Below are 14,208 nucleotides of genomic sequence, written 5' to 3'. Positions count from 1 at the left end.
TGTCTAGCGCAAAGAAGGACCAATCTAATCCAAGTCTTCAGGTGGCCTGACAGAGGTTACAGCCTCTGCTCCCCCCACTGATAACAGGCAATCAACTGGCCTGTCTGGACACGCGATCTGCTCGACATGAAACAAGCCTCAGCAGCTCTGGTGACACAGTGCTGCTTGGGAAACAGCCGCAGGGCTTTACGGAGAGGCCAAGGAGGCTACATTTCTCTGGCAGCATCCCTCCCCCGCTTCTTTTTGCTAGAAGGAGGGAGGGTGACTGATTTACACCCACAGAGGCAGATGATTTTCAGAATTTCTTTTAGATGTGTATCAGTCTACCTCATTCCTGGATGGTGACACGTTTCTCTCTGTGCTGACTCAGTCATGACCCCAAATGCACCAAATGGAAACTGACACTTTTTGCCTTTTCCAAAAGAGAAACCCGGACTAAATAAACTAAGCTCGGATTATTCACAACTCTCTACAATTACAAACCACGAGGCTAGAAAACATTAAACACTCACTGTAACAGGCTCTGCTTGCATTGCAGAGTTGACTGTAACCTGATCTGCGACAGGTGGAATTGTTTTGTCAGGATTCCATCTCCAAACACTAATTTCCCCCTCTGTCCAAACAAACGCTGCATTGCTGGGCGACTCTCTGTCTTTCCCATGCCTTGTTTGGAGACAGAGCAGGCCCCAGACATCATACAGACAGTAAACAGCAGGCACTCCATAAACAGCTACCTGCTCTTGGCCTATTAGTGAACTACACTCTGTGGGGTCTGGGCTTCACAGTAAGGCTAATTCTTCAAACACTTGATTACATGTTTTGGGGACTTCAGAGCAGGTGCAAAACAAGACGGCATTCCTGAATCAACGCAGTCAATCAGCTACACGAGGAGATGAGGAAAACCAGTAAAGGAAAACAAGAAATAGAGGCCACTACATGTTAACCCCGACTTAAAGATTTCAATCCAAACCATAGACTTTTAGACCATTAAGAAGCAAATCTACTTTGTATTCTTGTTTTCATTTTCCAAAACAGAATTAACTAATTCATTTAATGGACTACAATTATTTTCACCATTAGTCAATTTGTTTATAAAACATCAGAAAAAAAACATATAAAGCATATAAGACAAAGAAAAACAGCAAAACCTAACATTTGACAAGCTGGAAACAGACAGTGTGGCCTGAAAAATTACTCAAAAATGATTTGTAATGCTACCAGGAACAAAGAAAGGCTGGCATTGTTAGCCAGTTTTATTCCACTAGTACCCAGACATACTCATCTGAGAATGACTTCACCTCAAGAGGTTGGCAGCACAAGGTTTTGCAATAAATCTCCACCTACCTCAATTAATGATGTCCCCTAATACAGCATAGGAATTTGTAAGAGACAACTGTATTTGGCGAGGGTAAATGATTCTTTCAGACACGTGAATCAAGGATCTAAGGATTTGTCGGGACAGGCATAAGTGTGTTTTTGTTGTGTCTCTTAATTCAAAGCTGAGCAGACACTGTTTTTGATTTTCTACAAAAAAAAAAAAAAAAAAAAAAAAAATCCAACAGTCTGACTCACAACACAGGATCATAAGCCTCGGCCCCCATCCTGCACAGGCCTGATGCACAGTTGTAAATTTCAGCAGGTCTGCCCAATCGCCAGCGAGTGACATCCCCCTGCTAGCAGGAGCTCCACTGGCCAATCCACCCCTCTCCATGACCAATCTCCTACACAAACATCTAGAGCCCATAACCATAAATCCCACCCCAGGAAACACACCCCAACCACAAGCTTGCACAAAAACATCCTTCAGCATCACAGGGGAAAGTTACTGCCCAACAAATCTCTCCTTTCTTTCTCCTAAGAGCAGCAGGCCATTAAACTATTATGTGCTAGAATTCGGCTTTTCTCTTGATTGAAGGCACCACCCGCAAGTGGCCACTTCAGTTGGCACAGGGGCACTTGTGTGAGAAGGGATGTGGTAGATATTTGTGGTAGCTATTGCTGGATATATTTTGTACAGGGTAGTGGTGGCTTTTATGGCCAGTAAACTGGGACTTTAAACTGGTTCAAACCTGAAAATTGGCCTCATTCTGCATGATGAGGTTAGAAGCAAGTCAATTCTGACATTAACTCTAATAAGCCAATTAAAGGACATAAATTCAGTCTCTTTAAATTGGCTCAATGCAACTAACATTTCCAATTACCATACAAGTGCAATTCAAAGTCTCCTGAGCAGAGAGGAAAACAAGTCCATGAATAAACAACTAAATGAGTCTCTGTAAAACTACAACCAAACAGTTTCCGAACATTGTTATCTTATACTACTCTAAAAGAGGAGTCAGCCCTTCTAAAATCAACACACTTACTGACACTGTGAAACACTGAACAATGCATTTTAGCTAGAGTACAGCCAAATCTTATAAGAGTGTCATGATAACACCAACTGTTGAAGAAAACCATTTTTTTTTATATTGAAAAATGGACCACTGAGTCAGCTAGACATGTTCCTCCTCCTTTACAGGCATTTGATGTCTTGTCTCACAACACTACAGTGTATGAAAATTTTCTGTAGAACAATGGGAAGTAACATGTTCCCGAGTTTATATGTGGTCAAACAAGCTGTACAATGTACACCATACATTGAGTAAATAAGTTTTCAACTTCATGCTCTACAACTACGCTGTGAGATGTTTGTTCTACCCTGAAGTGGAACTGTAAAAGTGTCGGTATGAAACACTTTTGTTTTTCTTTTCCACCTGTGGCTAAAAGGAAAAAACAAAGTAACCTGGACTTTCTTGAGCAACGAAACGCTTGAGGAAATAGAATTTCAGTCGGTGTCCTGGTAGCTATCTCCATTTAAAGTTAAAACCTCACCCTGTTCAGCCCTGTTGGCCTGTACAGTATCCATAACTTCGACCACACATTTCTCAACACACATTCCTAGACTTTTTTTTTTTGGCTTAATAATAAAAGGCAAAGTACTGAGCTACTTGCAACTATGTGGACATTTTTTAAACAAATTTTGGAAAAAGAAAATGACATTTTATGGGGAAATTTGCTGTTTTGTTCCTGTGTGGTCACCAAAATAAAAGCAAAACAAAGATGTGGTGAAGTAACAGGACTTGTGATTAGTATATGAGCTTGTGCAACAGTGGCATTTTGTAAAAAAGAAAGTGACAGTTTAGTCCTACATCAGATGACCACCACACATAGGTTGTAATTCCCTCAGGGAACATGCAGTCAGTGTATTTACTCATAAAACTACACTGGCATGTTTAATCTGTTTCAAGTACTGCAGCTGTTCCCCTGAGATATTTTCCTTGAATTCCATAGAAACAGGAATCATTTTTCCATTTTCCTAGCCTGACATTTCTAAATGAAAGACAGCTTTGAGCAGATAATCGTTTAAGGGTTTTTTTTTTTTTTTAAAGATATGACCACAAATCCAAACTGAATTTATTTTAGGAGAGTTTTCATAGTCAATCGGCCTCACACCTACCATTAGTCTATTGAAGGCACTATAGCTACAAGTGAACATTTGTTCTAAAGGAATGCCGAGTATGCAGGAGAGTGGGGGGATGGGAGGGGGACAGCAGCTCGGCTGTGTGTAGAGGACTCCTTTTTCATCCTGATTAAAACTATTAACCAAGTTGTCTTCTGCTACAGACTCAAATGAAAACTTTAGGATGAGGAAAATATACTGACATTTTTATTGCATTTCTTTTTTCTTTTATTATTATACTGGCCCTGAAGTGCTGTGCAATTACGACTATTAAATGCTTTTAATATTTACATTATGGGAATTTAAGCCACAATGAGTGTGCTGGAGTTGGAGATATTCCAACTTAAGATAATGTTTGACTTAAATGTAAACAACAATTAGATACTGATCCCACAAGAATGTGCTAAGTGGTTTGTTGCACAATCATATGATGGGTTTTCTTTCATTTCAGTCTGATGTACAGAAGTGACAGCGTAAGGTTTACTGATGTGTGATGATGCCACGTGTAAGTGGACAAAGATCGTCTCAGACCAACAGGGACGTAGGGACAGGGGTCACCTGCTCAGTCAAAACTCATACAGCCTCACATTCTTCTCCTGGGTTACATTCTTTGACAGCTTGACTATTGTTGAGCAATGATTCCCGCAAGCGCTGTGACTATTATGAGAGAAAGTGAAAACCTACACCTCAATCTGACCCTGGGGAATCTAAAGGTGTAAAGCTGTGGGTGTGAACGCAGTGGGTCTGTTAACCCAAGCTTACAGTCACTGATGGAGTTCCCCTGTGGGTTTCCACCAGCCAAACATGCTGCATGCATGCGCTGCCTCCAGCTAAAAACTGGCAGGTTCCCTTGGGAGGAACAATAAGCATCTTCCCAGCTAAAGCCTCCACAAAGTCCTCTCTGTATGAGAAGCTATGTGACACACACCGAGTCAAACCTGCCTCTCTGCAAGCCTGCCAGATCTCAGCAAGGAGCTTGCCTATCAGCAAAAAAAGCATTATGTCGGTTTCTCACAGTGCTCCAGTGACAGGGCTTTCCAAGTATGAAAAGAACAACACGAGAGCTGGCATGTGCCTCGCTAACCTCCTCCCCATTTCCCTCACTGCCTTGTTTCTGCAGCTTCCCTCAGCTACATTGAGACCTGGATTTGGTCTTTTCAAGCAAAGGGCTGTTTTTTTTTCCCAATGTAATTATTTATTATTTCATCTAATTTTACATTATTATGTTGATTCTATGTCTACGTAAGAGGGGTGCTATACAAAAAAAGTTAAACGTGTAGGTGTGTGTAGGTATGTGTCTTTTGTGATGATGTGACAAATGATGACATGATAAATTCTAATGCACCTCCACCTGTGATTACCATCCATTTGTGAAAAAAACTAATCAAATATTACTTTGCAAAGAAAAAGCATTGCTCACTTATTTAGTTGAATTTTTTTGAATTTGTATTTTACAGTACACTTTAAAATTCCTTTAAGGTTAGTAATTTGGACTATGCAGTAAACTGTAATGGATAGCTCCTTATGTTTGTGCATGTAATGTGCTGATACCACATATAAAACAAAGATGTAGCCTTATTTCAAAATCAGGCCTTTGACTGTGGCTTTTTCCAGACTGTGTAACCTCCCTGACCCCTCAGACAAAAATAGGCAAGTCATCAATCCAATCTAATTATGGATGTGCGCACACACACACACACACACACACACACACACACACACACACACACACACACACACACGACAAGATGCAGCCATACTGAGACAGATCAAATCACTATTAAGTAGAATGTTTTTTTTTGTTTGTTTGTTTTTTTACTGTAAATCAAGCAAATGCTTAACGCCAAAAACATTGAGATTATTTAAATATTTTCTATAAGGAAGTGAATACCTGTGTCTTTGGACATGAAGATCACATGAACATGTCCATAAAAAAACTCCCTGCTAAAGAAAAACATTTTAAGGTGATAATCAGTGTCTGTCTTTAAGAGACAATCTTCAGGAATGTACCAGTGCCAGCAGACAGGAACCAGACTGAACACCAACAGGACTCAGGATGTAAAGTATATTGGAAACGGGAACCTCCTTAAAAAGTTAAGAACAAATGGTCAAAAGCTCCAAACTGTCGGCCTCTAAATCACTTTTCAGTTCAAAGATGATATAAGTGTTGGTTCCCTGTTTGCTTGTTTGGTGTTATTGCCTGTCTCGGATCAGTGTGTATTTAAAGCCGGGAGGACTTAACAAAACACATTTACTTAAACTGTGGCCATCTTCCACCACTCTTTGTTACCCGTTAGTAATGAAAATGACTCAGTATTTACTTTTGACTGGACTGCAAACCACATTATAGTAGCATCTTGCACAAGTTATTTCAACAAGTCAATGTCTCAGAGAAAACAAAAACAAAAATAAACCACTAATCTAACTGACAAATAGCTGAGTGACATTATAGGGTCATATGGTATGATTTCATCCCCACCTGCTGAATAAGAGCCGTTGTAAAACAGGGAGGCAAATATCCCAAATGTTTTTGTGATGGCTCAGAACAACACTCAGCATGACGCAAGCCAAAGCTCACTCACAGAGGCCTCACTCCTCCAGCCAGAGGAATTGCTAAACAACTCACTCCCACTGCCAGAGCTTCAGTTGGACCCCAGTGTGTGCGTTTGTGTGAAGGTATGTGTCTTTTAGCAGTACAGTAGGAGCAGTAGGAGCTGCAACCGTGGCAGTCTTACTGTATTAATTCCAGAGAAGTAAATGTCTTTAGTTAATTAATAAAACAGACACCACAATGCAAATTCACAGATCTGCTCACAAAATGGACTGTACTGCTATCATACATGACAAACATATAACATTAGTGCTTAAACAGTAAGTTGATAAATCGATCAGTAAATTGATCGGGCAAAACATGCAATGTCATGATGTCACTTTGGGCTCTTGGGGGTTGAGATCCTTATTTTTAAACACATTTTATAATCAATCAAAACAAGTAACACACAGATTGACTGGCAGTGAAAAAACCTCACAATAACAATACAGTAAGTTATCACCAGTGTCTATGCTGCCTTGTTTAACACTGTGTGTGCATTTGTGTGGGCAGAGTGTTTTGTGCATGTCTCCAAACAAGTGCCAAGCCATCAAAACCAAGTGAGAAAAACAAAAAGCAAGTCAGTAACCTGCGTCTGCTCTACACGTGTACTTATGTGTGGCAGTGTGTGGTTGAGTGCGGTTGTTAAGACACTAACAACACAGCAAGCACTCCAGTATGTTAGCAGCAAAGCTGTTATCACACTATGCACTAACACTCCACAGGTGGTTCTGGCCGTCTGTCACAACCACAAACTTATCTGTAACATAACAAAATCAAAAGGAGTCTTCCTGGACATTTTATCTAAAAGCACTTAGTGCAATAAGTGCAACTCTATTTTTTGTTTTGTTTTTGGCACAGAAGGCATCAAAGCAGAACAATTACAGTATTGGTGTGATGTACTACCTATGAGTCAAGAAAAATGTTCATACTGTTTGTAAGACCATTCATTTAACAGTGTTTAAAATGCTTAAGGTGTGTTTACACATTATTCATTATTCCTGTGGGCCACTGGTCAAACAAACACAACATGACTTCTTGTCAGTACATTCCCAGTTTATCTATGATGGAATTTGGTGGTAAAGAATTTCAACTATCTATAGTATCATCAGTAAACATCAGGTTTTAATGTCAATACCTCAGTACAAAGAGCAAGGGTTCCTTTCAAGAGAAATGGTCAGCAAATAGGAGAAGAAGAAATGCATTATAGAAGACTAATGTTCTTTCAAACACAACAAAAAAAGTCTAACTTTCATGCTCTTATCATGCTTGGATATTGCTCCCTCAACCATCACCTGAATGCAACACATTCCCCTCCACTATCTGAGGTTTGTTCAAAGTCTTTTTGGGATATCTAAGAAACATTCCCAACTGAAGTAGAAGTGGGCAACTGGGAAATGACACACAAAAAAATATATTTAGAAAACTTTGCTAGAATAAAACCCCTAGATTGCACTGAATATGCAACACTGATTATGAATAACAAGTATCCAAAGATAGATTTTCTGTTTTCAAGTATGCCATTTTATTGTGTTCCACTTCCCTGACCCCCAGAGCCCCTCCATAAACTCCCCCACATTCCAGCACCCCTGAACTCACCTTTACACTGGAAAGCATCCTTGAGGTTGAGCAGCACATCGGCGAACCACCGCACATCATTCACCAGCTGCATTACATACTCCGGGTCCACTCCTGGTGCCCCCACCAGCTGAGACGATAGCCCCATGCTGCTCAGAGGGTTGGGGTTCTTCGAGCTGCGGCCCATATCCAAGGTCTTGGTGGATCCGGCTGACAGAGATCCTGTGAGGGTTTTGGAGAGGTGTCGTGGCAGACCCTGGGTGTGCTTTGTCCCACTGCCACCGCTACTGCTGCTGCTCTTCCGTAGCATCCCAGCAGCCAGTGCAGCTGCCGCCCTTTAAAGGGGGTACAGCCCTGGTCCCTGGAAGGCTGAAAGACAGAATGATGATGATGATGATGATGTAAACCAGCATCTAATGTCATGAAATGTCAACGTTTTTATCTATACAGATTCTTCGTCTGATATTAAGTATTGACTTTACAGTAAGCATAACTGTCAACTCCCACGGAAGTTCTTTAATGTCTTTAAATGATCTCTACTATGTCAGGATAGGATTTGTTTGTTTTTTTTCCTCAATTAAAACTGTTGTAAAGTTGAACGATTTGCTTTTAGCTAACTTAGCTTAAACGCTATATTTGAGAAATAACAGTATCTGTCAATACATCAAAACAATGTCATACATCTTCATAAAACAAAATACTAAAAAAAGAACGCATTATCGAGACCAAAACAAAAGTAAAAGCACGGACGGTATTTACAAAACTCTAACAACGACGAAAACTACACGACCTCAACATTTCTTTTTCGGACAGTTTACAATGAAAAGTGATGCTGCTACCCCGGCAAAAAGTCGACCCTGGGTCATAAACTGCTTTGCTGGCACTGCCAGAAAAACGATTTTTTTAGCTCACCTGCTCGGCGGGTTACTGACATAATGGCCACGGTAACCAAACAACACTGTGCTCAATAGTTCCTTTAAAAACCCACAAGCATTTCCGTTGAGAAAACAAACGCCAACAAAAGGCAAAAAGTTGTCCGCTGTGAGTCACTGTACATCGAGAAGTGGCCGACTATCGGCAAACTCTCAAGTCAATTGTAATTTACTAGTTTGTTTATCACATGACCTCTCATAAGCGTTTTGATTGGCCAGACGGGATGGAGCTGTGATGCCTTCAAGTACTGGCGGACGTGTTGGAATTATAACCGAATCTCAAAATAAACACAAAAAAACAGCTCAACTCGAATGTTATATTTACGCAATATTTTTTAGGAGAATAATATCAGATATACACTGGCTGACAGGTAAATCAATATTTCAAAGTTGTAACATTTGTGCGAAAAATGTGCCACGCGTTTGTATTGTAATATACATGTGCTAAATTCTGGCATTTTTTTCTACATATTTTTTTTGCTAAGTGGTGGAATTCTTTCACACATAATACAAACAAAAGAACCTAACCATGTCATAGTTTGAAATTCAATATTCATCAACAGCTGGACAACTACTCACTGAATTTACATCACAGATAATAATTTACTGTATGTCATAAGATAAATGACTGCATTTCAGTGAACTGTGGTGTAAAATGGTGTTAAATTAATTAAAAGGTTGGTGCAAATTAACAAAACTAACAACACACACAGCAAGTTGAACATAATTCATTTGAGGACATAAATATGTGAAATTGTATTGCTCTAAGTTGCAAAAGAGCACAGTCCAGTCAATGTACTTAAACAGATTGACTGAACTCCCTCTTATTTCGCTTTAACCCATGAGCTGTAATGCAGATACCTACACAGCTACATTATTTGGCTAGTAAGCTCACTGGTCACTGTAGAAATTGTTGATTTGACTACAAGTGTTGCAGTTGCAATTACTCCACATTCCCACTAGCTACGGCTTTACACAAGGCTAAAAATTACACCATGCCATGTAGCTTACTCTCTGACACCTGCTAACAGACCACTGTATTCAAATCAAATGTGAGCCATTATGAAAAAAAAGAAGAAAAGAAAGAGGTGTAAATGCTATTTAATCAAGTGTGAACTCACTGATCAATGAAAGGAAAGTGTTTGAAAAACAGTGTATAAATAATGTAATTGTGAACAGACCATTTTAAGAAGAGCAACAGAAACAGAAGTTGATATCAAGGTGACACAGAATGTAAAAGTCCAAATATCTGAGAGTGTATATTTGACAGTGCCAACAGGGCTGACATTTCAGCTTTCAATTTCACAGGGTGGACTTAATCAGTGTAGACTTCTAGCTACAAACACTGTTTCTACCATCAGGGTGAAACAGCTTTTCTTAGTTCCATCAAATAAATGAGCGTAGTGTGTTCTTATAGAGCACATAAAGTCAGTTATTTTATTACGAACACCTAGTTAAAACTAATACGGTCTAATTCAACAGTCATGTTGAAATTTTGCTGTTAAAGACATGTTGATTCAACTGTGTGATCATTTTGGAGGATGTATTCTGTGGTTTTGTTGAGCTGTATTGCATTATGTTGACAGATGTTCCCATTTTTCTGTCTACCAAATTCACACCTATGAGGGTAAAAACATCCAACACTAACCAAAGTGCTTTGATGGAGCAATGGGACTTTTTCACTAATGATTGCAATCAAATAAAAATACGTAATGGATTAAGCGAATATAAGAGCATTTATAAAACACAAAATATTTTCGTTATGGCAAACAATGCATCAATCATAAAGAAACCAGGAATCAATAAACACAAGAATCAGACAGCTCAACTGACCTGAAAAATATACACAGAGCACACACATACACACGTTTCTAGATCCCCATGGGGGCAACTCATTGAACTAATGCATTCCCTTGCCCCTTACCCTAACCTAAACATAATTCTAACCTGATCCCTAGCAACCAAGTCTTAACCCTCAAAAACCTGTGGGGTCCTCAACTTTGGCACACACGAGATGGTGAGTCCCTATTATTGTGTATTCAGGTTTAGATTCCTCACTAGGATATAAAAACACTCAACTTGCTTGACAAATGAAATAATGAAAAAAGAAATTCCGACCAAAATTCCTTTTCCTTAAAAGAAACAAATACTAAAGGTATTGTGTTAGTAGTTGAGCCATGTCAGCTAAACATCACTTCAATATGATTGTTCTTACAGCTGCTGTCCATTCAAACCTGTATGTTGTTAATGTGTGTGCATTCTTGTACTTCTACATATGAAAATCAAACAGCCAAAGAGAGGGCAAAATTTCTTTAGCACAAGGATTTGGTTGTAAGTTTGTGTTTTAAGTGTGTTCTACATTTCTTCAGCTCCAGGGGAATCTCTGATCTTAGCAAAGTGTCCAATATGCACATACAATGTGGCATTATTGCGTTTACAAACCAGTTCATGTAATGTGTCTGTGTTGTGCATATCAGCACCCTTACAGCTGATTTTAATATAATTTTCTAAAAAGTCTTGTAGGTGTCCTAAAGAAGGCTTCAGACACTTGACAGTGTGAGAGGATTGACAACTGTTGAGGTGAGATATAAACTGTTCAGAGACACAACAGCAAAACAGGACGTGCACAATGAAACTGCTGTCAAATTAGTTCTGGTTGGTTAGTTGTAGAAGTAGAAGTCCATGCAACAAACCAACTTTACAATATGTACACTATATACAAGTAGGACCATGTAGTGGTCAGTTCAAAGAAGCCAGCCAGCCACTCCTGTGGGTTCTGTCCTTAAACTGCCACACAACAGTAGCTCACCCTCTCCCTGCTCACCTTTCTCTGCTGTCTGTGGCCAGTCCTATTTTCAGCCTCCGCCTGCTTTTCCTACAGCCATTTCCAACGGCAGACAGTGTGGTCCTCTCCTGGGTGGCTGTGCCTGCAGAGTGAACAGAGCTGTTAATGTTGAACATTAGATATGTCACGTTGGTGCGTCAGCAGCAGTTTTTGAAGATAGCGAAGGTTATAATCAGTGAGTCAGCTGTGAATAAACTGTAAATAAGGAAGAGAGTCTCACCATTGAGAAAGGATGAGCTGGTTCACCACAAACAACTCGAGATTTGTTCTGAATCTCAGGGCCCGGTGCATGGTGAAAATGTAGGTCCTCAGAACCAGGTTGCAGTGGGTCAGAAGGTGGCCTCGATTGGGGTGCTGGGCTGCGGAGGCTCTGGATAGCTGGGCACCTGAGGCTCCGCCTGATAGGTGGGAACCTGGGACTTAGGCTTGGGCTAGTAGCTGGGAACCTGGGGGTTAGTGCTTGGGCTGGTAGCAACCCTTAAGCTGAGGCTTGGGCTGGCTGGGCAGCTTGAGGAATCTATGCCTTTGTTACTCATGCTTCCTTCTAAGGGCTCCAACCGATAGCCAGACAAGTCCCCCAGAAATGGGACTGCTTTAGGTCTTCTAGGTCAGGAACAGAGGGGAGGCTAGACAGCTTGGGAGCAGGAGCAGACAGTGGACTAGCCAACTCAGGACTGGTGACCTCACCAAACATGGTTTTGGACTTGTGAACGCAATATTGTAACACCATGCGGGAATTTCTTCAAATTTGACGAACTGATTAGATTTTGATAGTTAAAAGTCAAAATCACGGTCACGGTCACAGTGACCGCACAAAACACTTATTAGCCATAACTCAACACTTCACACAGTAATTATAACAAAATTTCACACAAATGGTTAATATTTTATATGATTCTGGATAAACAGGGATTTAATCACAACACACTCTGCTCTCTACGATTACCTTTCAGCTGTCTTGTCGGACTGAACTCGGGCCCTACAACATGGCCCAGCGCCAGCCGCCTGGTGGATGCCATTTGCAGCCAGCTCTGCCGTCCGTGGTCCAAAGGGATCATGAGGACTCGGTGGAACCTCATCCTGCAGGACTACGTGGCCTTTAAAGAGGTAGTGCTGTCCAGCCAGAGGTTGATGGCTCAGACCAGCATTCAGCTCTTCAAGCTAAATAAGAGGACCCTGTCCAAGTGGTATGAGTCTGACATAAAGCTGTGTTGTAATCTGGACTGTGATTTCTCTTTTAATGGAAGCCAAAGAGTCTAAAACAGTCAGTGTTAGTCTGTGTGTTGCAGGTTGTTTCAACGCCAGAGAAACTGGGGGAGCGTTGCACTGGAGCAGTGTGGCCAGCCAAATCGAGACTGGCCGCAGGTGTGCCAAACTTTTGCGGCTATCCGCATAAAGTCTGTGGAGCTGTGGAGTGAGGAAATGAAGAGGAGAGAGAGGACAAGAGGACCAGAGGGACATTTTTTAATCTTTATTTTTAACAATCTATTTTCATTGACATTATTTTAGCAAGTCCAGTGTTCCCTCTCTATCCTGAGGGAAATATCTGAGTCATATTATGTCATACTTTTATAACTCTTTATTATATCAGTCATATGTTATATCATATAATATTTTATTTTCTATGGAAACATTTGTAAATATATATATATATCTTACAAAATAAGCAAGATATTTATGTATATGGGCTACATCATAGGACAACTCATGGCACTTACCAATAATTCAGTGTTGGTCCAGACTCGTAGCAGGGAAACCATTCAGCGATGCTGGGGGCTTTGCAGGTTTCCTGTCCGGTTTGTAAGTGGAATTAATATTAGCTACTTCACCTGTGTCCAGCTCTAATGCATGTATTGGCACGGCCTAGACACTTGAGTTAGCATTTAGCTTAATTCCTCCGTATTGTTTTTTGCAAAGCTAACGCGTTTCGCTATGCACGTGCGATTCGGTTTGACAATACCTGGGTGGTATAATCTCAACAACAAACAACTGACTGATATTGCACTAGCGTTTTGCTTCGGCGTTACACATTAACTTACCTCCAGTAACTACAACAAGCAGGAACAACCTGGGCTGCCGGGGCTGAATTGCTCTCCTCCTGGCCATGACAGGTTTGTGGTTGGCATCATGGCTAGGTTAACGTTACAGGTTGGTGGCTTGGCAGCCTGGAAAGGATTAGCTAATCAGTACTTTCGCATAGCCTGAGCTACCTCATCCAATCACAGGGGGCGCAGGGGCGGGTCTTCGCCCAACTCCAAGAGATGAAATAATAACGCGGAATCTTTTCTTCTTTCCTTTCTTCTGACCAGGGCCGGTCTTGGGCAACAGTGAAGGATCCAGCGGCGTGACGGAACCGGGCGCTTGTTTCTGCACCATGAGCGGTAAAAAAAAAAAAAAAAAAGTGCTCTCTCGTCATGACTTGGACCCCGGAAATAAAGCTGCTGTCCGCGCCCTTCAACATACAACTACGTTACCGGGAGCGACAGTTACGGTTGACACTCAGTAATCAATGATTGACCGTGTGTGAGATCAAACAATACGTGTGTTTACGTTCATTGCTGAACATGATCTGCCCCCCCCACCCCCACAATTATTTTGACCCCAGTTTAACCCATGCAGATAAACCCAGTCATTATAACCACAAAGTACTGACGCTAAAGGGTGGCAATATAGCACTACTAATAAAGTGCCTTCACTTCAGCTTGATCATTTGATTAGTGAGCTCGCTGCAAATCCACATTCCTACTAGCTATGGCTGCACACA

The 14,208-nt window shown here is 40.9% G+C and overlaps 1 protein-coding gene across 2 annotated transcripts in view; it reads right to left on the bottom strand.

Annotated features, from left to right (window-relative positions):
• LOC111231134 (rho GTPase-activating protein 29-like) overlaps positions 1-8,692 on the bottom strand; it is a 29,651-nt gene extending 20,959 nt beyond the window's left edge. For both annotated transcript variants that reach the window (XM_022758141.1, XM_022758142.1), the window contains exons 1-2: positions 8,580-8,692; positions 7,689-8,036 (exon numbers count right to left, since the gene is read on the bottom strand). In XM_022758141.1, the coding sequence (XP_022613862.1) occupies positions 7,689-7,977 (289 nt within the window). In that variant the 5' untranslated portion in view covers positions 7,978-8,036; positions 8,580-8,692. The remainder of the gene's footprint in view (positions 1-7,688; positions 8,037-8,579) is intronic.
• Between the last annotated feature and the right edge of the window lie 5,516 nt (positions 8,693-14,208).

The sequence above is a fragment of the Seriola dumerili genome, unplaced genomic scaffold (genome assembly GCF_002260705.1).
Source record: "Seriola dumerili isolate Sdu_G_001 unplaced genomic scaffold, Sdu_1.0 BDQW01000291.1, whole genome shotgun sequence".
NCBI lineage: Eukaryota > Metazoa > Chordata > Actinopteri > Carangiformes > Carangidae > Seriola > Seriola dumerili.
Note: the sequence above shows the minus strand (reverse complement) of the source record. Positions and strands in the feature narration are given on the sequence as shown.